General features: G+C 38.5%; 1 protein-coding gene across 1 annotated transcript in view; it reads right to left on the minus strand.

The window, feature by feature from the left end:
- Positions 1 to 85: 85 nt before the first annotated feature.
- Positions 86 to 26,047, minus strand: part of abat (4-aminobutyrate aminotransferase) — a 54,590-nt gene continuing 28,628 nt past the window's right edge. Inside the window, exons 5-16 of the mRNA XM_057861224.1 lie at positions 25,008 to 25,125; positions 20,040 to 20,089; positions 19,871 to 19,951; positions 19,648 to 19,740; positions 14,528 to 14,590; positions 14,354 to 14,417; positions 12,583 to 12,731; positions 12,333 to 12,470; positions 5,913 to 6,080; positions 5,565 to 5,711; positions 5,151 to 5,262; positions 86 to 2,349 (exon numbers count right to left, since the gene is read on the minus strand). Coding sequence (XP_057717207.1) covers positions 2,228 to 2,349; positions 5,151 to 5,262; positions 5,565 to 5,711; positions 5,913 to 6,080; positions 12,333 to 12,470; positions 12,583 to 12,731; positions 14,354 to 14,417; positions 14,528 to 14,590; positions 19,648 to 19,740; positions 19,871 to 19,951; positions 20,040 to 20,089; positions 25,008 to 25,125 — 1,305 coding nt within the window. The 3' untranslated portion in view covers positions 86 to 2,227. The remainder of the gene's footprint in view (positions 2,350 to 5,150; positions 5,263 to 5,564; positions 5,712 to 5,912; positions 6,081 to 12,332; positions 12,471 to 12,582; positions 12,732 to 14,353; positions 14,418 to 14,527; positions 14,591 to 19,647; positions 19,741 to 19,870; positions 19,952 to 20,039; positions 20,090 to 25,007; positions 25,126 to 26,047) is intronic.

Below are 26,047 nucleotides of genomic sequence, written 5' to 3' on the forward strand. Positions count from 1 at the left end.
CCCAACACTGTTGAACATGGCCCGCGCAATAAGCTTAAATTCAGGCTACATTCTGTTGCACTTTTCAGCTTCTACACTAGATGGAGCTAGTCACTTAAACAGTGCCTCTCCATAAAGCCAACGAGTTAATACTGAAATTCCAACCAAATAACAACTTTTTTTTTTTTTTTGCTCGATTCTGATCCTCTATTTAACATATGCAAGTGGAAAGATTTCAAGTTGGCCCTCAGAGAAAGTTTGGACTCCCCTGTTTTAACTCGTTCACTGCCATTGACGATAACACGTCCACTCCATTTGAACTAAGGGAAATGAAATGGTTGTCTTTCGTCATCAATGGCAACTAATCCTTGAAACGTATTTCCTCCTGCATCTTCCGAAATGACAAAAACATTTATGTATGTGTTATAAAGCTGTTAGACATGTGCTACATCTTTGTAAAAATCACAAGTAAGAATAACTTGAGTTATTTGTTTTGAATTTACACCGGTAAAATCTTCAAGCATAGCAAGAGCCCATGATTACAACGAGCAAACATCACTATCTGTCAAGGTTCATGTTCAAAAATTATCACATTGTTATGGGATTCCATATTAACTGTAGCTAGTGAGCTACATTTATGGTATCTTGTTCTTTTCTTTTTTTAAAATACTTTATTACTTCAACATGTTTGTTTTCAAAGTAAACACAAATTCAGTCTGGTCTATTATTGGTAAAAATATGTCAAAAGGAAGTTTATAGAAGGGTAGCAATATTTGCATGAGTAGAAAAAGTAACTTTAAAATAAAAAATGCCGAGTATCATGCAGGCACTACGCAGACATTTTTATGGTCAATTTAAGGTTGGCGTTTGTGCAAGCTACGTTTCAAGCGGAGTCATTCCTATAGTCATAGCAAGACAACAGGCAGAACCATTACGAGGACATTTTAAATGGGACACTTACATGCAGACTGGCATTGTACTCATCACTAACACTGAATCCTAGACCAAAGATGTCTGTCGGCCTTCTCAAATAAGCATTTGTGGTCATTTTAGTGATAGGTGATGATGGGACAAAGGATCACCATAAATGAACTAAAAGGAAATGCATACAGTACCTTGCTCTGACCAATAAGTCATAATTTACATTTAATTAATTTATTAGTAACAGTCTTGCACTTTTAAGTTGGTTGGTCACAAAAGACCTTGTTTTGCGCTGTCCTTGCCTGAACGAGGATGTAATTTTACACAAGAGGAATAACACAACTTCACAATTTGTGTCAAAAAAATGAATGCACTGTTTGCTAAAATGTCAGGGACACGGACAGATCACCCTAGTATTGATATTTATGGCAAAAATAACATGCTTTACTCAATTTCCATGTGAAATGATATCAGATTCCACTACACATTCATTGATAAGAATACTGTGTAACAGATGCACGTTAAAACAGACGACGCATCAGTTTGTTGGTAAAAGCTGGTGAAAGACGCATGTTTGGAGAAAGGCCTATTGATGGTTACAAGGAGAGGGATGTCCAAAGCCGATATATGTTTTTTTAAACGCACATTGATTATGAAAGGCTCATTATACAAATCTATATCTTAGATGGTAAATTCTGATGTTATTCTTCTGCTTTTTCCTTTTGTAACACTGGCCACTAGATGGTGCAAAATCACAATATCCAAAACTCGTCACCCAAACAGTGAAGATAACAGTTATACAATTATTTGGGCTTTATATCGCCCGATAACCGACCTTGAAAAGAACTCCAAATACAGCTAAATAAATTGTCTGACCTCCAATTTAAATAAAATGGATCCTTTAATTAATTATCTCAATTTCTTTAAAACTGTTAATCTATTTTTTTAAATTGCCAATCGCTAAATACACGCATCCAACACTAATACTGATATTGGATGTCAAATGGGGGCTACAAAATTTTCACCTGCCGACTGCAGTTGGCCTCTGGGCTCCATTTTTGAGACCCTTGTTCTATATGGATGTAATAAAAAAAATTAAATATATGTAATAAAAAAAAAGAAAAAATATATTAATTTGTGCGTGAAAGTATTAATTTACATCCTAATGACATCACTTGTACGGTGACATTATTCTTGTTATGGTTTGGGTAATCTCAACTGATCCTCGTTCATTCAAAGGTCTTTTCCATTTCTGTGGTTTGTGCTTATCTGGTCATGGACCCCCCTCTATTCCAGATAGTGTTAAGGAAAGTCCTTGTTTTGCCTTTCATTTGAGCTGAGCCAACACGTCATTGAAGATGTTGAGAAAAATGTGCACGTGGTACTCCTTGAAGACCAGTGATGGGCGGAAACGGATGGAGCGATCCCCACAACCTCCCAGGAGGATACCTGTTGACAAGATAAAGTCAGGTGAGAAATTCCACTTGTGTAAGTCATTTCACGTGCGATCGTTCTATCGCTTCCAGCCCCTCCCAGCTATAATGAATTGGACGTCTATAGCAGTCAATGGCAGACAAAGACTTAAGCTATGTGAAGTCACAAGAGATTTATAAAACAAACAAATGAACAAAAATGAATAAAATTCCCAGAGCAAAATGGGCTCGATTTATTTTAATTTATGTTTATATTTTTCTTTTTTGCATGAATTTAATTATTTTTCTCTTAACTTTTATATATTTTTTTTCAATTTGTGTTTTTAAAAATGATACTTTTTTCCAAAATTGATCCTTAAACTAATTCCGTAATTTTATTTAAAATTATTTAAATATTTTTATTGCCCATTGCAAAATACGTGCGAACACTAATACAGGTAGTTCCCGGGTTACGAACGAGCTCCGTTCCTAGGCTGGCGACGTAACTCAAATTTCCGCGTAAGTAGGAATGAACCCTTTAAGTACCACCGGAAAACCCCCTAAATCTCAAAATAACTATCCGAAAACATGTATTATACATCATTGTACTGTCCTCGACAAGATGTTGGATCTAAGTCTTAGCCAGACAGCTAGCCAAGACCCTAAATGACGATGTCAGACATCTGTGTGTTTGCTGATTTTTTTCAGCTGCTCATAACACCAACACTTGCAGAATGAAACTAAAATAAAAATGAAATTAAATCAGTTTCATCACAATAACATCGATTTAAATTTGCGTTTGTAACTAGCTGCTTATACAGCAATAAGAATCCACATAGACAATTAGCATGTAAAAGTTAGCGTCCGCACATCATTAAAAACAATTACATCAACTCCGCAAGTATTCGATCACAATTCAAAACGCACAACAAACAATACAAAAGGTGTTATATATGGGTGTTGCTTCTTCCTGCCTTCGACGGGGCGGACGCGTTTCCTCCCTGCTCCTGCTTGCTGCTATCTTCGTCAGTCTAGTCTTCCTGCTTTTTTTGTATTTCCTCTGTGGATCAACTGTGCTGGTCTCTCATATGAAAATGAATCTGATTAGTTGGTCTCTCAGCGCAATTGAAAAGATTTGTTTTCAACAAGACACAGTGCACCAGGAGGGCCTTCTTGCCCAGATGGTACCTTTGCCGCTGGATATGTGAGAGATTCATGGGATCATTGGAAGCCAGTGTGTCTTACTGACCTATCTGTGGAAGATATCGAGGATATATGGCTGTTTGGCGTGACGTTTGCTTGGCTTAGGAAGTGCCCTGCTCTACCGGAAAGTTTCCAAGACGGCAGCTTTCAAGGAAACAAATTGACCATAGTTCAAACGGTGCGATTCAAGGCATTGGAAGACCGTGTCGAGGCTCAGATCGAGAACTGACTCCGTGTACTCACGGTTCGGTCCGAGGAAGGATGGAGAAAAGTGGATGCTACCTTGCGCCAGGTGATGGAACTGTCAGGGCAGGTGACTGAACTGTCGAGGCAGACCGCGACTACTGGCAATGACTTAAGGGACCTGAGGTCTCGCCTACGCCATGGGGAGCGCGAATTTGACCGAAGACCAACCGTATTTGGACATTTTAAATTACTTATTCGGCTTAATTCGATTATAATTTTCCTTTCCCTTTCCCGAACACCCTTACCCCACCCATCCCTTCTCCTGGAGAGAGCCACGCAGATGGCCCTATCTCTTGCCCTTAATCTCTTCCCAAGGCCAGTCGCAGGGCTCTGCGACTCTTATTTTGTCTACAGTGACGTACAAATACTGATACACCTGTGCATACACACACTCACACACAACCTCCCCCCCTCCGCCTTTTTCTTACTATCACTGACTCCCCTTCCGCCTTCCTCCAGCCATGACTGGTAGTTCTCCTTTTTATTTCGTACAAAAAAATCCCTGCACATGACCTGTGCGTGGTGTCATATCCCTGATATGTTATATGATATATTAGTGTCTACTTGTAACTCGCTCTGTAATTTCTGAAGAAGAGAGAGAAGTTGGTGGCGCGGAACGTCTGCAGCGGCCCGATGGTCACTCATCGAACGAAATTTTGTTGTCATCTGTTGTCATCTTGTGAGAGATCGTGTCAATAACAAATAAATCTCTGAATCTGTGGATGCTTCACAAGCAACCAATGTGCGCGCAGGCTTGCAGCTCTTTCCCCTTCTTCGTGGGAGCAAATGGCTCTTCTTCGTGTGCGCAAATATGTTCTTCTTCGTGTGTACATGCACTCTTCTTCGTGTGCGCAAATACTTTCTTCTTCGTATGTACATGCGCTCCTACTTGCGTGCAGAAGCACACTTCCTGCGCCAAAATAAAAGCATGCATCACAAAACAAAAGTCAACATTATTAAAAAACAAAACAAACAAAAAAAAAGAACAACAGGAGACTCCAGCATCGTAAAGTCTAAATCACATAAGTCGGGTGTGTCGTAACCCGGGGACTACCTGTACTACAATTGGATGCCGAATGGAGGTCGCAAAATATTGTCCAGTGGACCGCAAATGGCCCCCGGGCTGCAAAAATTGACCTATGATCTTTATCAATGTGATAAAAAAAATTAAGAATTTTTTTTTTTGTGGCAGAACAGATTCTGACCCACACACGCTCCAATTGCATTTCCATGGATCCCATTTGTGAGTGTGTGTATTTGTTTATTTGTATGTTTATCACGTATGCAACCACAGAGACGTGAAAAGATAAGGACAAGGTCACGATCATCACGCAGATTTAATTTGAAAATAAGAAAGAATAAATAAATACAGAGCGAGAGCCAACATACCCTTGTTCCGGGCCTTCAGAAGGATGTCATTGCGTGTTGTATCATCGCAGATATCAACTGCACAGAATGTTCCCTGTCCTCGAGCTCGACTCAGGATGCCAGGATACTGAGCCTGAGGAGCAAAGGCATCTAGGTCATACTGTATTCTTACCAAGCTAGAACCCATTGCTTGTTTTCCGAGCTGTGCATTGAAGAATAAGCAGAATCCAGTTTTAGACAAGTTCAAACATCAATATAAAAAAGAAAATTGTCATGCATAAACACAGTTTAGGGTCCTCCCATCGCCAGTGCACCCAGTATGCAGTACATGAGTACAACTATTCAAATTGCTGTAAAAAATGATTAACAATATAACAGAAAAGTAACTTTACATTGAGTATAAAATGGACATTAACGTCACATAAATATATTCACCTGTAGTTCATACAGGCCATTCATCAAGGCTTTTCCTGAACGATTCACCTCCTCGAGGAGGTTTTCTCTGCGAATCACATTGAGCACCTCGGCCAGTAACACATTCTTTGAAGGGTCACCCATCCATGTGTTGAAAATGCGGTAAGCCTGAAAATAGGCAAAAAAGGGCAATGTTTTAGAGATAGAGATAGATGGGGTTATATAATGTGTTTTTTATAAATAAAATGCATATGACGTGAAATGACTAAAATACAACAAAGAATCATAATTGCAAGACTAACGCTGAGACTAAAACAAAAAGGGCTGTCCAAAACAACCATATGGTGTACGTAGTAAAAAATGTCAAACCTTATCGGCCTGTAATTCAAGCTTGTGATAGTAGCCGCCCGTCAGAAGCTTCTTGCTGAAGGAGACAATATCCGCCGGGTCGTCCATACCCCAGTGCTCATGGGCCCAGAACTTTCCTGTACACCCTCCTCCAGTTTGAACTTCATCCACGTGGAATGCACAGCCATGCTTCATGGAAAAACAGGAGAATACATTATAATATTATAAATGAGAAATTACTTTAAAGTGCATGTGACACGAAAAAGCATGTTTATTACATAATACACGCGGTATTTTATGCTCCTGAATGATATGGACCGCTTGGATATGTGTGGAAGCGATCGCTATTTTTATTTAGTTTTTTGAATCCCGCGCCATGAAAATGAGTGACTTCCGGCTTCGGTTTTGCATTGAGGAGGAGGGCACTGTGACATGTAGGGGTGAAGGCGTTCTCTTCACTAAACAGCGGTACTGTTGTGTATGAGGAATAAGGATTCAGCTGATTTTGCGGATTAATACGTTTATTTTTCGCATCACGCCAGCCAAACGGCTGCAGAAAAATCTTGCTTTATGAGGGAGAGGCGTGTGCGCCTTTTTGGAGTTTCAAATGGTTCCCATTCACCGTGGATATTTACTGTGGGACCATTGGACTTACGAGGAAGTGAGTAAACATCTTGTTTTGTATTATGTCAAATACGGATACAGCGATTACAAAGTAAATACTAAAAATTTTCTTTAAATAAGGGACTACTTAAGTTTAATCATTGATAGGCATATAAAAAGCTCTCCTCGTGCACATTAGCTGCACGTTAGCTGTACAACAACTGCAGCCGCCCTCCTCGGGGAACGAACTGTAAATTGCTCTCCGCCGGGCGGTTTGCCGATCCACGATGACAATCGACAACCCAGTCGTCATGTCAAATAATCCGGGCTAGTTATGTGTGATTTTCCGCTTTGAAGACTTTGAAACATCATTCGGTTCGGGTTAGCACGTCGGCTAGCTGTCACGCATCTTTGTTTGTTTACATTCTCCGAAGCCGTGGAAGGTAAATGACATATGTTTGATTTAGGTGTCATAAAATATCTTTCGGGAGGTTCGACAGTAAAGGTAAGGTCGACAGTTTTGACCATTATGGAGTAATTTTGCCATGTCGTCCTGAATAAATGCATTTTTATGATTACATATTCCTTTTAGCACAAGACTGTTATTTGTCATGACCATGTCATTTATTTAGAAATTGGGGAAAATACTTGGATAAAAAGAATATCCTGTAAAAATATTGAAGTAAAGAGACAGAAACAATGACATTTTGCAGCTCTCTTCGTCGCGTTTTCTTCCTTGTGAATAGTTCCCCCTCGACGGGCTGACTGGTCCTTCTCAAGCCATTTATTTAGCTATTGGGGAAAAATACTTGGATAAAAAGAATATCCTGTAAAAATATTGGAGACTGAAACATTGACATTTTGTGGCTCTCTTTGTCGCGTTTTCCTCGTTCTGAATAATTCCCCCTCAATGGGCTGAATAGTAAAACCGATGAGCCCATTCACCCGCTGACGTCATCCACCTGTTGGGGACGCTAGAGCCCTACAATGGTAGGCGTGGCTAACTGGCAGATTAAAAGACTAATTTCTCGTCATCTGCGCTTTGCTAAATTGTTGTATGTAGTCAAATCGTCTCAAAATATGATTCTAATTCACATAATAATGCTATTTAAGACTTTTTTTCTCCTGTCGTATGCTCTTTAAAGTAAAATCATTTTTATTGCATCAACCCACTCGGGTCTTCAGCTGAATATAAAGTCATGAGGTTCGCTATGGATTGTAATAATCAGTTGACTACGTAGTTTGCAGGGATACCAATACTAGTATCATACAGCCCTTAAATGCAAGTATCGATGAGTACTTAGAAATAATGCACAGATGCATATGTATACTTTGAGATTAGGTTTCCAAAAACACCAGTTGCCCTCCCCATGATGGACAGCCACAGGGTTGCCAACTCCCTGAAAAAAAATAAGGGACACCTCATTGGTAGAGAGGGCCGGGCCAATAACCGTCATCCTTCAATTATTTCTTTTGAATGTAAAACGTTTTTTTTTTCATTATAATTACAATATTATTATTAGGGCTGTCAAAATTATCGCGTTAACGGGCGGTAATTATTTTTTAAATTAATCACGTTAAAATATCTAACGCATGCGCGGAATGACCCACTCAGGCATTGTCACGAACGGGTTACAATGGCGCCGTTAAAGTATATTGAACGTTAACAAGCAGAAACAAGCAAGTGAAGTGGACACTGCCATTCATTGGAGCCGCGCTATTCATTAGTTTAAGCCTTTGCATCTCTTCCCCAATAATTATGACTATTATGGCGAACGACGTGGGGAAGAATGCGAGGAGTTGATCATTAACTTAACATCCTGCATTATTTGCAACGCAGAGAAGATATACCATTTACAGCCACCACTGACAGTCATGGTTCCCATCATGCACTTGGGCAGTTAACCCTTTAACACCGAACGTGTCGGATGCTTCATCTTTGAAGCCTCGTAACACTGTAATTACGTCACCCACGTGCCCCTGGTTGCTCTCGTTTGAAAGTACGGAAGCTGCTCTTTGTGTTGAGTTGTCAAACACAAAACTATTCAATCTTATTTTTTTCTATTGAATGTTTATCTTAGCAAGATAAATAAATATTATCAATCTTCAAAATGGTTGGTCGAGCATGTTTGGTTGTCAGTGGGACTTCAACATTACCAATTTTTTTTAGGATTTTTTTTTTCTTTTTGGGTCCAAAATGTGGATTAAAGTTGGTCAGTGAAGAAAAAAAACAGTTTGGACATGAAGTTCAAGGTATCCTGAAAAAAGGGACTCAACTTGGCCATTTTGAACAGTTTTTTCTTTGACATATAAAGGCAACATCAAAGGCATGCAAATTCGGCCAAAATAGGCTTAGGTTTTAAAGGGTTAAGAACAGTTAAGTCGCTACAGTTTCATTTAGTGAAAGCAGAACAAGTATTCTATCTCTTAAAAAAAATACTGAAAAAAGGGACTCAACTTGGCCATTTTGAACAGTTTTTTCTTTGACATATAAAAGCAACATCAAAGGCATGCAAATTCGGCTAAAATAGGCTTAGGTTTTAAAGGGTTAAGAACAGTTAAGTCGCTACAGTTTCATTTAGTGAAAGCAGAACAAGTATTCTATCTCTTAAAAAAAATAATGTTGATAAAAAGAAAAGCGCTCAATGCAAAGAGAACTGGCATTCCCAATCAAAATAGCTATGCAAAATAATACAAATTCTATTCAAACATTTCGTTTAGCTCAACAAATACACTAGATGGCAATATTTAGGCACAATATTCAAACTATCAAAATTACTATAACTTGTATTCAAATTTATCTTTTAGGAATTACAAGTCTTTCTATCTGTGGAACCCTTTCACAGAAAGAATGTTTATAATGTTGATGCCATCTTGTGGATTTATTGTTATAATAAACAAATACAGTCCTTATGTACAGTATGTTGAATGTATATATCCGTCTTGTGTCTTATCTTTCCATTCCAACAATAATTTACAGAAAAATATGGCATATTTTATAGATGGCTTGAATTGTGATTAATTACGATTAATTAATTTTTAAGCTGTGATCAACTCTATTAAAAATTTTAATCGTTTGACAGCCCTAGAAAAAAGCACTAAAGTTAAAAAAAACAACAACCTACAAATAGTTTAATATTTTTTTTGTAAGAGGGAAAATGATAAGAGTCAAATCATGTAGCATTCATATTTTTGATGTGCGGGCCTTTGCTTTAAATGATGGCTAAATGTACATGTTAACAGTAATACCAGCCAGGATTTAAAATTTTATGATCACTTACATTGATATAAACATCTATATAGATGTTAGCTTTGTTAAAGGTGGTAAAACAGGGGAAACGTAGGCAAGCACTCTTGTGTAGTCACCAAGCAAATGCGATTAGCACATGAGCTAAGCTAACGTAAAGGCATTAACTGTGCACTCACAAAGTTTATATTAGTTTTTTTTCCTGCTCCACAAAGGTTTTAAGCAGTGCCTAACCAAGCCATGACCATCAACCCAACCATTTACTTAACATTCTTTCTTCTACTTCTTTCTTTTCTGCATCAGTAGACAAAATCTCTTCTTGTTGGATTGCTTGTTAACTCAAATGATGCAAAACAGGGAAGGCACTCACTCACTGGACCATGCATCAATTTAAAAGTGACTTATTATAATATAAGCTCGAACAAGATTTTTAGCAGTCACAGAAGCTTGGTACAACCAGGCTTGCTGAAATGTTGGGAAAAAAAAAGAAAAAAACCCAACAACCTCTGAAGCGCCGGGACCATTCAACTCATTAATTCCCTTTAATAATCAACCAGTTCAGATTTGATAATGTGTGGTTTAGTTTAAAGCAGTAATGTGAAGTAATTTCATAACATGCCAAATAGGGTCACAATTAAAGTAATTAAACATTGTCCAACAAATACAGCATGAAAAAATAATTTATATGTTGTATATTTGACAAAATAATCGCGTTTCCGAAGTTCGAGCCTGAAAGGGGACGAACCCGGAAGTGATACGTCATACCGGGAACAGCGATGGCAGCTCCATACATACGGCCGCCATACAAAGCCCTTCAAACAATGATTCAAACAGCGATATAAGCGATACATCAAGCGCAAGGGAGGAGATCCAAGTTTTTGAAAAGTTGAAGGAAGAAGAGGAGGTTGGAATTTTATGTTGGACCTAACATGTATTAGCCAGACGCTCATCAGGATGCAAATAATGTGCCTAGACTACCTGACATGGAATGGATACAAGACCCATCGAGATTACAAGATTGGTAAGATATAGGCTGTTATTATTTTCATGATTTGAAGATGCAGGCATTTGCACATAATTTTATGTTTTTGGCTATCTGATGACATTGTTAAAAAAAATAATAGTCAGACTTCATGTTCATTTTGGCAGATCCGGCAGCTCTCGTGCATATAAAATAATAATATAAAAACGTTGGGGGGAAAGAAGGAGATGAGTCGTTGATGGCTTTCTCCACTTTATTGTGGCAACAATAAGAAAACAAAATAATAGCGGACTGCCGCCACATTCGACCGCGAAGTTTTGCTTCTCGCTGATCTCCTCCTCGCCTCCTACTACTCCAGCGTCTCTTAAACGGATCGTGCATAGTGTCTTGTTATGAGCTTTTTGTTTACAAATGTATCGAACACACGACGTGCTGACAACTTTGTTTCTTTATTAACACATGGAGCTAAAAGTACAACACGGCTCAGGGCTCTCGGGAGGAAGTGGCGTCTAATGGTGTGAGGAAATGTAGTTTTTTTCACACAAGCGAAAAGATTGCAAAGCACCACTTCAGTGTTGTCCCGAGATTACATTTCGCTGATTCGCTGCGAGATTGACTCAATACCAACACGCTTGTTCGTCAGCTGTCAATGGCTCTCGTAAAACACAAACTAGAAGGCTATCAAGCGATCACCGTGAATGAAACGCCGAACCGTACAAATCAAATGCAATGCTTGAAGCATGAAGGTGGAAATACGTAATACAAATACAAATAAATGTGCACAAACTCACCGGCGGTGTGTGACTCTTACTGCAACGTGACCGTGAATTACCGCGACGCCAACCTGTTTATATGCACATCCACACCCCTTCCCGACTGACAGTGGATTAACCCTTTTGGACAAGATCGCAGATGACACACAATTTAAACACGCTTAACCTAGCGAACGCAACAACAACTATGATCGGAGATTGCCACGAGTTAACTTTTGGCTAACGTCGCTAGCTTATACTGTTCATTCCACAACAGTTGGCAGCTCTGCTTTGACAAAGTCATCAGTCATTTATCCAAAAATCACACTTACTTTTTGGCAAATCCTTGATCACAAGCAGACCAGTTAAGGAAGCAGGCATCTTCCAAGTGTTTGCAGCAGAGAACACTACTCGATGATGACGTGAAATTCATTCGCTTCGTGCGAACGAAAGATGTCCATTTACGTGCCCTGCTATCCTTTGGCCACTCATTCAACTTTCCGTTTGAGTGAGAACAAAACATCGCCACACACCGCCATGGCATCTTACCGAGAAACAATGCAACAAACAATACTGTTCTACGGCGCACTTCCCTCGCACTTCCCGGTGTGACGTAATTTTCGAAGATTTCCGAATATTGCCGAAGAAAAACATTTTCGTTGTCAAGGGCGTTGCTATGGGTTAAACAAAGAATCTGGAAGGGTTGCGTTAAAAAAAAAAAAAAAAAAGACGAAAATATGCTTATAACTGTTTAGCCATTGATATTATTCAAAAACATGGTTGGCCAACCTCACTTCACATTACTGCTTTAAAAGTTGTAGGCTCTGAACGAACGACCTGATTTCTGATCCTGTTACCTTGTTTGCAATTTTGCGGAGACTTCTGAAGAAATCCACTGAGGCGTGATTATCTCCTCCCTCGGCTTGGATAGGTTCAATAACAATCCCAGCAACGGGCTTACCCTTTTGTCGCCACTTCACAATCAGGTCCTCCACCTGAAGATTGACAGCTTTAGTAAATAGCAAAAAAATGGAAATACACAGGGAGGAACAATAAAATGCGTGCAGGTAAATTATAAGAACCAAGCAAGAACCACTTGAAGCCTACTTCTTCCAAACAGCGAGCCTCCTCCTGCGCATTCTCTCTGACGAACTCCTCCAATGGATACTGCAGTTTTGGAAATGGGGCAATCGGCCAATCAAAAGCGGGCACATCCAGTTTATGTATTGCTTTAGAGTGTGTCGTCGTCAAGCAACCTAGGCATAACATAGTTGGAAAAAAAAAAAAAAAAAGGAAATCAAAATAGCGCCACAATCAAACTTGTTTGCTTTACTAGATAGACAAAAGTAATCTTTTAAATCACAGTTTTGTAGGACTGTGTACCGTAATTTCCGGACTACAAGCCACTACTTTTTTCCCTCATTTTGGGTCCTGCGGCGTGTGCAATGATGCGGCCAATTTGTGTATTTTTCTGACGGCCGCCAGGGGCGCTCGAGCATGGAATGTGGGAGTTAGACACGTGGAATATATGTGTGGAGGAAGTGTTGTGCCGAAAAATAGCCGCCCCGCGTGAAATGTCCCCCCTGACGGAAGCGCCTACACGTCACTCGTACAAACAGCTTTTTCTTACCAATCGATGGACACGGAAACGACTTTCTTTTACCGTGAATATGTATTATTTTACTCTGCTTGAACTAATAAATATTGTATTGTGAATATGTATTATTTTACTCTGCTTGAACTAATGAATCTTGTACTGTGAATATGTATTATTTTGCTCTGCTTGAACTAATAAATGTCATACCTGTGTGATTGTCATCGGGATATGGTCGTGAAAACCTGTAGACTAATACATTTCGGTTCAAAGATGGTTATGTGGCCCAATTCACGATTTGTTACCAAAATACATTACTAGTATTTTGTGTAATTTATTTATTTAAAACTGATTTTACAGTCGTAAATCCATTACTGTAATGCGTCCATGAAAACATTTCACGTTTTCACCTCAATAAAGCCTCATAAATAAGCGCTCCCGTCAGGGGGGACATTTCACGTGGGGGGGAGATTTTTCAGCACAACAAGACGCTAGTTTGCACTATTACCGGTAGTTTAACTTTGTGCGTTGTGCATCCGCCTTTGTGCATGAGTAGAATTGGCATACCTGCATCATGGAAAATGCTCGAAGAAATTAAATTGGCCATCCGAGTTGTATGGGAAGCTTTGATGACGAGTGGCGAGAGATCGTTTGCCAAGACTCGCCGCATGCAAAGAGCAGCTTTTGCACAGGTTTGCCGGGGGAGCCTGGCAGCGTGAAGCGCTGTGAAAGAGTCCGCCATCACCAACGGGTTTCGAAGGGGCCATTCTGCCGCGTGACGAGGAGGACAGCACGGGCTAGGAGTGAATTTGCCTCATTATGGGAGACATTGAAGGCGACAGCGAAGGAGTGACTGAGTAGGTGCGTGGCAAAGTGCATCTGAGCGTCTTCATATCCGAAACTGAGGGTGAAGACTTCCATGGTTTGAATGCACAGGAGGAAGATGAAGATTGCTAACAAAGACTTTTATGTTTTTATTAACCAGCACAATTAGTGCTGGACCGCCATGCTGATGCTATGTAACTTCCGTGCCGCTGCTATATAACTGCCGTGTTTGCCGGCGCTGTTTGGAACTAAAAGTTAAGCTGTGTTATTAAAATTTTGAAAACTGTATATTTCTTTGTCAGTGTCTCTTGTTACTAAGTGGGCACACGTGGCTTATAGGCAGGAGTGGCTTATGTATGTACAAAATGGTTTTTCCTTTAAAAATGTACTGGGTGAGGCTTGTAATCAGGGGCGCCCAATAGTCCAGAAATTACGGTAGTTTATAGATTTGCCACTTACCCATAGTTCTACCATGGAAACCGCCCATGAAAGATAAAATACTGAAGTCTGGACAACCCGGACCCTGCGGGAAAAAAAAAAAAAATCAATGGGGTCAAAACCAACTTGGATGGAAGGATTTGTAACTCGAATAGTAGAGACTATAGGGCAATCCAATCAATAGTGTTTCTTCACCTGGTTTATCATGCAGGATTTGATGTCTTCCTCTGTTGGTGAGTTGTGGCCTCGTTCTTTATTCTACACCAAGATTTGAGATAAAATTGCATTAACGTTTGGTTTAAAATTATGTTTAGAATTTAAATTGATGCTGTATTATCTAGAACATCAGGCAACAGATTACAATTACTATACTTTCCAGATGATGAATTGCAGTTTTCATAGTTTGTCTGGGCCTGCGACTTATACTGAGGTGTGATTTACGTAACCAGTCACAAGACCGAACTCCTGGCTTATGATTAGACATGTGCCAATTCCTGATTTCATGGTATTAAAACATTACAGTTTCAAAACTGCAAAAATGTTCCGTCATACCGTCCCTAAGGTATTAGCTACAGTGCCTTGCAAAAGTATTCGGCCCCCTTGAATCTTGCAACCTTTCGCCACATTTCAGGCTTCAAACATAAAGATATGAAATTTAATTTTTTTTGTCAAGAATCAACAACAAGTGGGACACAATCGTGAAGTGGAACAACATTTATTGGATAATAAACTTTTTTAACAAATAAAAAACTGAAAAGTGGGGCGTGCAATATTATTCGGCCCCTTTACTTTCAGTGCAGCAAACTCACTCCAGAAGTTCAGTGAGGATCTCTGAATGATCCAATGTTGTCCTAAATGACCGATGATGATAAATAGAATCCACCTGTGTGTAATCAAGTCTCCGTATAAATGCACCTGCTCTGTGATAGTCTCAGGGTTCTGTTTAAAATGCAGAGAGCATTATGAAAACCAAGGAACACACCAGGCAGGTCCGAGATACTGTTGTGGAGAAGTTTAAAGCCGGATTTGGATACAAAAAGTTTTCCCAAGCTTTAAACATCTCAAGGAGCACTGTGCAAGCCATCATATTGAAATGGAAGGAGCATCAGACCACTGCAAATCTACCAAGACCCGGCCGTCCTTCCAAACTTTCTTCTCAAACAAGGAGAAAACTGATTAGAGATGCAGCCAAGAGGCCCATGATCACTCTGGATGAACTGCAGAGATCTACAGCTGAGGTGGGAGAGTCTGTCCATAGGACAACAATCAGTCGTACACTGCACAAATCTGGCCTTTATGGAAGAGTGGCAAGAAGAAAGCCATTTCTCAAAGATATCCATAAAAAGTCTCGTTTAAAGTTTGCCACAAGCCACCTGGGAAACACACCAAACATGTGGAAGAAGGTGCTCTGGTCAGATGAAACCAAAATTGAACTTTTTGGCCACAATGCAAAACGATATGTTTGGCGTAAAAGCAACACAGCTCATCACCCTGAACACACCATCCCCACTGTCAAACATGGTGGTGGCAGGATCATGGTTTGGGCCTGCTTTTCTTCAGCAGGAACAGGGAAGATGGTTAAAATTGACGGGAAGATGGATGCAGCCAAATATAGGAACGTTCTGGAAGAAAACCTGTTGGTATCTGCACAAGACCTGAGACTGGGACAGAGATTTATCTTCCAACAGGACAATGATCCAAAACATAAAGCCAAATCTACAATGAAATGGTTCAAAAATAAACGTATCCAGGTGTTAGAATGGCCAAGTCAAAGTCCAGACCTGAATCCAATCGAGAATCTGTGGGAAGAGCTGAAGACTGCTGTTCACAAACACTCTCCATCCAACCTCACTGAGCTCGAGCTGTTTTGCAAGTAAGAATGGGCAAGAATGTCAGTCTCTCGATGTGCAAAACTGATAGAAACATACCCCAAGCGACTTGCAGCTGTAATTGGAGCAAAAGGTGGCGCTACAAAGTATTAACGCAAGGGGGCCGAATAATATTGCACGCCCCACTTTTCAGTTTTTTATTTGTTAAAAAAGTTTCAATTATCCAATAAATTTTGTTCCACTTCACGATTGTGTCCCACTTGTTGTTGATTCTTGACAAAAAATTAAAATTTTATATCTTTATGTTTGAAGCCTGAAATGTGGCGAAAGGTTGCAAGGTTCAAGGGGGCCGAGTACTTTTGCAAGGCACTGTATTTTTTATGTCCCAAAAATGCTGGGAGTAATCCCTCGCATGCAGCTGCAAGGGTAAACCTTCCCCCACCGGTTGTTGCTCAGTGTCAGTGAATCAGTTGTGCTACACGATGGCTGGAGGACGTGAAACTTCTGAACTTTTACCTCCATCGAAGAAAACAAAATTGCTGGTATGGGAATACTTCGTTATGGACTTCATAATGATTGACAGGTCAGATTACACCTTCACTGTGCAACGCCTTTAAGTTGGTGGCTGCCCTACAGTCCGCTTCAGTTATTCGCAGTCGGTCGCAGAGTCAACACATGCAGTGATCCAACGCCTGATTTAGGATTGAAAAAGTACGAAAGCTGTACCGCATACAAACAAGGACGATTGCCTCAGGAGTGATTTGTTCGGGGATTCAAGGTAATTATGATATTTTTCATACCATGCATGCATTTTAAAACGTGAAAAATACCAGTGGGAGAAATTAACCGCTGAGGACTAGTGTAATTCTTCGACATATTTACGTAAAGTAAATGCAAACTGCCCACTTTTTTTTGCTTTTAACCAAGAATCAAGACTCTTTCACGTCCATATCTATAAAGAATTCAGGGATTTAAGCATTTATTCACAAGAATTTGCAACGGAAAAAGCTCTTTGTTTACATATGGTGGCTGATAATTTCCTTACAGAATAGCCTCATAGTTCGCAATATTTACGTAAAATAAATGCTGCCTGCACGTTTTTTTTCTTTTAACAAAGAATCAAGACTGTTACAAGTCCATGTCTATAAAGAATTCAGGGATTTAAACATTTCTTCACAAGAATTTTTAACGGAAAAAAAGCCATTGAGGCAGCCCCCTTATCACAAGAAAGAACTAAGAAACTAGCATCATTCTTCAACATAGTTACGTAAAATAAATGCTAATTGCACATTTTTTTTGCTTTTAACCAAGAATTGAGACTGTTTTACGTCCATATCTATAAAAATAAAATCGGGGATTTAAGCATTTATTCACAAGAATTTTCACTGGAAAATCTCTGTTTACACACGGCGGCCGCCTCATTGAGTTACAGACTTGCATCGTACTTCGACATATTTAAAATACAGTAAATGCTAACTGCACGTATTTTTTTGTGTGCTTTTAACCAAGAATCAAGACTGTTTTACATCAATATCTATGAAGAATTTGGGGATTTAAGCATTTATTCACAAGAATTTTCACCGGAAAAGCTTTGTTTACATAAGGCGGCCGCTAGCTACATTTACTAACAAACTACCATTGTACTTCGACATATTTACGTAAAATAAATGCTAACTGCACGCTTTTTTTTTTTTTGCTTTTACCAAGAATTGAGCCTGCTTTACATGCATACCTATAAGGAATTCAGGGATTTACTCATTTATTCATAAGAATTTTCAACGAAAAAAGCTCTTTATTTGTGATTCCACTTGGTCAGCTTTGACGGCCTCGCCAACAATGCAGGCCCCCTTTTTATCGGCCCCGCACCCTGTCAATACATTATGAAGTCTATGACTTCGGCTACAGAAAAGTTACAGACCGCCTTAAAGCAGGAGGGCTGACATGTAAAACATGTTTGCGGAGGATGGCTGCCAAGTAGGCAATACCTCCAATATGATTTCACAATCATACAAAATTAAAGGTTAGTAAACACTAGAGGCGTGCGAAATTTCCAATTCTTAGATTATTCACGATTCGGCCGTGGAAGATTCGAGAACAATTCACAAATATCCAAATTCCGATTATTGAATTATACCAGGTAAAGCGGAAGTAAAACACAGTCAGCGCGGTCTTTGGGACTCAATGAGGAACGGACCGAGAGTAAATATCATGTTCAACTCATGCCGCTAGATAAAAAAACACACAATCATACCCGACTGCGGCTGACAGCCGCTACAAACAACGCCCGGTTGCTAGTTCCTACAAACATACGGCTACAGTAGATATCATATATATGTAGAACAGAGATGCGAAATGACAGACTTTCCGGCGTAAGTAAACAGCCGCCATCTTAAAGCAGTAGACCTCTCTAAAAGGCTCTGTTGTCGCAAACCTAATCAACTTTTTATCTAAAATACTCCTAAATTGGCAGAATCTTGTCTTGAATCTATCTTTAAATGATGAAATAGTTTTAAAACTTTGACAAAAGTAGACAGAAGGGAAATTATGGAATAACGGGAGCAATTTTAACAACTGTAACAGTTGATTCACAACATTAAATTAATTGAATGTTCTTTAAAGCTGCTGATACAGAATGGGGACTGGAGTTTTTTATTTACTGTTATTTTCGTATATTTGTTTACTGTTATATGTTAACTTGATACTGAAATAGTAGTTTGGTTTAGCCTGAGAGGATTTTTGAACAATTTTGGAACTAATATACAAAACATAAAAAAAAAAATTAAAGGGGTGCATCAGTAATCGTTTTATAATCGAATCGGAGCCTCTGAATCGCAATTGTAATCGAATCGTTAGGTGCCCAAAGATTCCCAGCTCTCGTAAACACTGTCATGAACGTTTCCCACAAGCTACGAGAATTAACTCCAGCGTGTTTAGTGTGTGGTAAAACGTGTTTTTTTTTTCTCTGGCAACTGTCTGTGTTGAGAAAGAGAGTGTGTGTATAATGTAAACATGATACGAGTCATACAAATGTACTTATTATTATTATTTTTTGAAAAATTCATTTTAACTAAACATGATGATTATATTCCCATTTTGTAATATGTTTTGAAAAATATATATATTTTTAAACACTGATATAAGTAAGACATTTTGGAGCTGTAATTGCAATACCGTGAAACCGTGATATTTTGGCTTAAGGTTATCATACCGGCAGAATCTCATACCGGCACATGCCTACTTGTGATTAAGACGTACTGAGTCGTAAGCTTCAATAGAGCACATATACATCTTCCAGTTTTTCTTTCGTGCAGTTGACAAATAACCATCATAATCATTCTCATAGTTATCATAGTTCTAACTATAATCATCAGCACAACCAAACACCTGAAGTATTTCTGTTAAATCGTTTTTGGCTTTTAAAAAAATATATAAATTTTTTGGACAATGTTTTAGCCAGAGCGCATTCTGTATACATAGCGTCCTCACCCTATACCAGATAAACATGGCCTTGTAAGCATTCTCATTGGAGCATGAGCCACAGGCCATTGTCTGGACACGACTCATTCCACTGGGAGCCACCTGACAAAAAGGAATAGAAGAGAAAAAAAGAAAAAAAAAAAACACACTGAAGTGATGCTAATTAAAGAACGCTAAAAATATATCATATAGAACATTACATTAGGCAAGATTTCGTGTGAAAGTAACTCACTGAAAGAAGACTTTCTGTGATTTTGTCAGGGAAATTCTCTGGAGGTAAGATTCCGAGGGCGGGTCTGTTCACAATTGTACTCTGAAACCGAACAGGAAATTAAGTGTTATTAATCAACACAACGAACTGTAATATATTTGCAGTAGATGGAAATAAAAATGAGACCTACTAGATTGTTGGGGTTGGACATTAGCTTGAGGAGAGCAGGGTGGTTGTATCCTGAGGAAATACAAAAGGAGGGTGAACGGGGAGGGTGTTTGTGGTTCTCCTTAAATTGAAGTACAGTGTTAATTTTCAAATTGAAAAATGTTACAACTTCTTAAAATAATATTAAATATGCTTTTCAGGAATAACACTACTTGGGCTATTTTGCCCCTGCGTTTTAATTAGAGGTTTAACGATACATCAATCTGGATCAATACATCTATTGGTTAAACAAAATGAAATCAAATTTAATCAAAACGCAACACATCGATCAACATCAACATCTTTTAGATATAACACAAGTTTTTCATTTAAATGTCTGAAAATTTTCAGCAGAAATATTGTCAAAAACATAAAAATGACCATGTTTTTCCCATTTCATTGTGTTATATATATGTATTTATTTTAGATGTGATAATATGTGATAAAACGTGTGATCATGTCGTATAAAATTGATCAAAGGACAAAAATCGTAATTTTTTTCCAAATAATTCATATTGTATCGTATTGTCATGAATTGGTAATTTATAGCCTTCATTTTAACGTTCGTCAGAATCCTTGACAATATACTGTAAATTACCGTATTTTTTAGACTATAATTCCCACCCCATTATAAATCGCACCTGCCGAAGAATGCACAATGAAGACGATAATATCTTTAGCATTTCATCTCTGACAATAAACAATTGAATTTTGAGTCTTATGTAAGCTGATCAGTGCCTTACATAAATTGAATTTAACTCCCACTTCTAACCAGCAGAGGGGAGTAAAGTATAACTATCAAATGGTGCCAACTTCTTCCGTCCCAAATCATTCACATTTGTGTTTAACTTTTTCAGGGACAGTGGTCACTACAGCTGACAGCCCTTCAAAAGTTGACACTTAATACCTCTAACCCTTTTGTAAGGCAAGTAACTATGTTTGCTCATAAAAAAAATATACATAATATATACTAGTAATAATGCTCTTGCATTTTTAAAAATTGTTAGACAGTTATGGACAGTGATTGACGTCCAATTCATTTAAACCGGTAAGACTGGCCATGAATGCTCATCGAATGTTCGTTCATTTGCTCTTCCCAGCCATGGATTAGAGGTCTTGTGCCGTCAATGGCAGCCAATAAGTTAATTCTGGTTAAAAAAAACAACAACATAATTAGTGCATGAAAGGGTTAAAAATAGCAATTATATATATTTTATTATTATTTTATTTATCATTATTATACAGTGCCCTCAATAATTATTGGCACCCCTGAAAAAGATGTTTTTTTAGCTTCTAATATATATATATATTTTTAAATTCAAATAGTATGGGACCTTAATGGAAAAAAAGAGAAAAATCCAACCTTCAATACAAGTGCATTCATTCAGTGTGGAAAAAAATCCCACATACAGAAAAAAATATTTGACATCAAATAATGTGTGTCACAATTATTAGCACCCCTGGTGTTAATACTTTGTACAACTCAATCTTGGTCTCATCTGACCAAAGCACACGGTCCCAGTTGAAGCCTGGGACCGTGTGTATTTTTGTGTGAGACCAAGATTGAGCTTTTTGGCAACAAACACTCTCTGTGGGTCAGGCGTGCCACGAAAGATGCGCATGCTGAAAAGCATGCTGAAAAGCACCTCATACCCACTGTGAAGTATGGGGGTGGGTCAGTGATGCTGTGGGGCTGTTTCGCTTCCAAAGGCTTTGGGAACCTTGTTAAGGTGCATGGCATCATGAATGCTTTGAAATACCAGGACATTTTAAATCAAAATCTGTTGCCCTCTGCCCGAAAGCTGAAGATGGGTCGTCACTGGGTCTTTCAGCAAGACACTGACCCTAAACATATGGCCAAATCTACACAGAAATGGTTCACCAGACACAAAATCAAGCTTCTCCCATGGCCATCTCAGTCCCCAGACCTTGTTTTGTTGGCAAAAGGGGGTTGTACAAAGTATTACCACCAGGGGTGCTAATAATTGTGACACACATTATGTGATGTCAAATACTTTTTTCTTTATGTGGGATTTTTTCCCCACTGAATGAATGCACTTGTATTGAAGGTTGGATTTTTTTCCCTTTTTTTCCATTAAGGTCCCATATCATTTGAATTAAAAAGAAATCATTAGAAGCTAAAAAACACATCTTTTTCAGGGGTGCCAATAATTATGGAGGGCACTGTATTATTATCAATTATAAAATGAATCAAAATGACAGTTGTTATTTCTTCTTTTCATCCATAATCCTGTCACTGATTCAAATCACAGCACAAAAACATACAATGTGACTTAGATTTACACATACAGTAAAATTATGACTTAAAGTAATGTATGCAATGCTCCTGCATTTATGTCATCTCTTTGTAAGAATGAAAAATACCATCACTATTCATGTCATGTGCTTGTAGTTCACAGAGAGAATTGTAGACCTCCTATGTGTCATCCTGTCTTACTCAGTTTCAAATTAAATCAATTGATGATGTGTTAAGATTAAAATTAAATCCTGACGGTGTGCATGACATACACTATATCAAATTTAAACTAGGATAAAACTATGGTAGTTTATTTTTCCCGTAAATTTTCCGAGACCGTCAATTAGATTTCAATGCATATCTAGCACGCCGATTGTATAACCAGTGAAAAGCAACAGTCACAGTAGTTACCCTTTCAGCTACTGAATTAATTAATGTGTGAGGCAGTGGCAAGAACAAAAAACCCTTTTGGATGTTGCCTGGGTGCTGAATCCTAAAACTAATGGCTTAAAAATAACGGTGATCACAGAGAAAATATTGCAGGCAAACCACTGCAGCTTTCTTTGAATTATCTGCTGAAATAAATTGTACTTTCCCCCCCATTCTTTCAGACATATATATTGTGGCCTTATTGGAACTACAGTTGTTTATCAGTCAGTTAATTTAAAAAAAAAAAAAAAAAAAAAAAAAGGTTTTCAAACACTACTTGCACTCATTGTTAGCTACGGCATTGCTGACACATAATTATAACAGAGGAACAGATGGTTGATCTTCCTTCTTTACCATGACAGACTGGCAATGTGTGTATTACAGCAGACGATGCACCAATTCAACTAAAAGTTAACAGCCAAAGGAAAACAAGCAAATTCAGATGGAAGACGCACAACTGGGAAATCAAGACGTGAGAATCAGATTCCCAGGTGACATTTTTTACAACTAGGACAGATCAAAACATTTCACATGTATCTGTGTTGTTGATTTTACTGTCAAAATAATGATAATGCATTGTTGGTGTACTGAATTTTGCTTTCATTTGTATTATGTTTTTCAGTGCTGGAATGAATAACCGATTAACTCAGTAATTTGATTAGAAAAAAGCTTCGAATCAAATTTTGCTGCTTCGAGTATTCATGTAATTATAGTGGCCTTGTAATAGTTTGTTTTGAAAGAATGTGACATACTGTAAGTCATTTAACATAGCTGAATCCAGCTGCTCCCTGTAAAGACCAACATAAGGTAAGTTGTTGTTTCAGCTAATGTTTTTTAATGCATTCATAATTTAGTTTATAGGTATATCTAGCCGTTTTTGTGCCAATATGTGTTTGAACAATTTGTTAAGAGAATTGTAAAAAAAAAAAAACGGTAGCATGTTTTAGCATTTAAGCTAGCGGGCTTTTGCCATGCAAGTTAGCCAGTTGTTCTTTTGTTGTATATTTATTTTTTAATACCGTTTGAAGCTCAGGTATTTTAATTTTATTTTAAATGAAAGTGCAACTCTGCATAGTTTGAAGAAACACTCGGGAATTGTATTTTGTATTCGCATTTAAGGCTTTTTTAAAAGTGCAATTTTAGCAAGCCTTTGTTTTACATCACCAAAAATTTATTCTGCAACGCACTAAATGTTCCCAATCCGATTACTCTATTATTTGAAATAACTAGTTGATAGATTAATTGACTATTAAAATAACTGATAGCTGCAGCCCTAGATTTTTTTCTTACCCTTTTATCTTGAATCGATACTCATTGCTAAGGCTATGCGTTGATACCTGCGGTGCATTGCTGTTTTTGTCAACAATGACGATAACGAAAAAAAGTGTCAACGAACAATTTTGTCATGACGATGACAAGCTAAAAATGTGGCTTGGGTGACTAGAACATAACGAGACAGAAGCCAGTTTTTGTCTCACGAGATGACAACGAGACGAAAAGAAGACATATAGTAGTTTCTGTTATATGTTCCCAATGCGTGACATTCTCATATTGTACGTGGAGTAAGTCAGCTTGCATCGTGGCAGTGTTTGGGTCGTGCCACTCATGTGAGATATGCTGTGCCTCTCCCTCACTCTCCTCACCAAGTTTAGGATCTGTTTCAAACTAGGCTGCGCTCCATTCTGCTTGTTTGGAAACAGATGGTAAGATTTGTTTTCATATCTTGGCAACAGATAATATTCAAAGTTGCTTTAGCCTTTGAAGGTCTGTACTGAGCACACACTAAATGTAACTCGTCACGTTAGCATAGCATTTGTGTTAGCATTAGCTTCTTACTTTAGCGTGGCGAGCATCCTTTTAAACGCTCTGACAACTTTTTTTTTAAGACAGAATTTGTGGCTTCTAAGTGGGTTTATTTGAAAATAATGTACTGCTTTTCCTGCTGAGTGTGTATTATCATCACGAAGTTGGCGTTGTCCTTATAGATGCTACAATATGTGCTCGTCTGTACATATTTATTCGAAATTGTTTGAAACCTTTATTGATTTTTGGAGTAATAATTTTGAATTATTTTGAGTAACTCTCAACTAACACTAGACGAAATTTGTATGAAATTTCGTCGTCTTAACAAGACGAAGACGAACACATTTTGAAATGACTAAAATATGACTAAGACTACAAAGTATTTTTGTCCAAAAGACTAAGACTAAAATTAAAAGTGCTGCCAAAAACAACACTGCTGTGGCGTGTGCTTTTGTTACTAACCGATAGGTATAGACGAGATTTGAGTATAGATGTCCAGCATCCGGTTGCCATCCACGTCCACCAGGTAATTCCCCCTACTCTCCTCGTAGTTGCAGAAAAAGTTGACGGCGCCAACATTCTGCGAAGAAACATGTTTTCTATTCAAAAACAAGCACACCATTGAATTTATGCCAGCTTTAGACCTCAGTTGAAGACAACCACAACACTACATAAGAACAGAAAAAATCAGAGAAGAAGACTAGATTTACACACGTGCACAGACAGTACTTCACCTACACCAGATGGTAGTGCCTTGTGCATAGTCTCCTTTCACTTCGCATGAATGAGTTGATTTTAAGGTTCATTTTGTTATCACGGTCGATTAATATTTAGCCTCTGGGCCTCATGGGCATACTGAAATGCCAAGCAGAGCGCTCCAATGTGCTCTCTCACCAATTCACAGTCCCAGTTACTGACTGCATCACAGGTCTTTAGATACTGGGAACTGAAAACATACTGTATACATCAGGGGTCCCCAAACTTTTTTCTGTGAGGGCCACATAACTTTTCCCTTCTCTGATGAGGGGCCGGGTCAGTTTGTAACAGAAAAAGTGTGACGATTGCAGGAGTGCCTAAATGTAAAAATGTATTGTTTTTCATAAATCCACAATCAAATAACCCTTTCTGTATTCTTCACGGAACAAAAGTAAATTAAATAAAAATAAAAAAATAATTAGGGCTGTCAAAATTATCGCGTTAACGGGCGGTAATAATTTTTTAAATTAATTACGTTAAAATATTTGACACATTTAACGCACATGCCCCGCTCAAACAGTTCATAAAAGATAAGTGTTATAGATACAAGTTATAGTGGTAAATGGTAAATGGTGTTATACTTATATAGCGCTTTTCCACCTTTCAAGGCGCTCAAAGCGCTTTACACTATCTCGCCATCTACCTACTGGTGACGCAGCACCAGGAGCAACGTGGGGTTCAGTATCTTGCTCAAGGACACTTAGACGAGTTCATCAGGGCGGAGAATCGAACCCACAACCTCTGGT

The sequence above is a fragment of the Corythoichthys intestinalis genome, chromosome 16 (genome assembly GCF_030265065.1).
Source record: "Corythoichthys intestinalis isolate RoL2023-P3 chromosome 16, ASM3026506v1, whole genome shotgun sequence".
Classification (NCBI taxonomy): Eukaryota; Metazoa; Chordata; class Actinopteri; order Syngnathiformes; family Syngnathidae; genus Corythoichthys; species Corythoichthys intestinalis.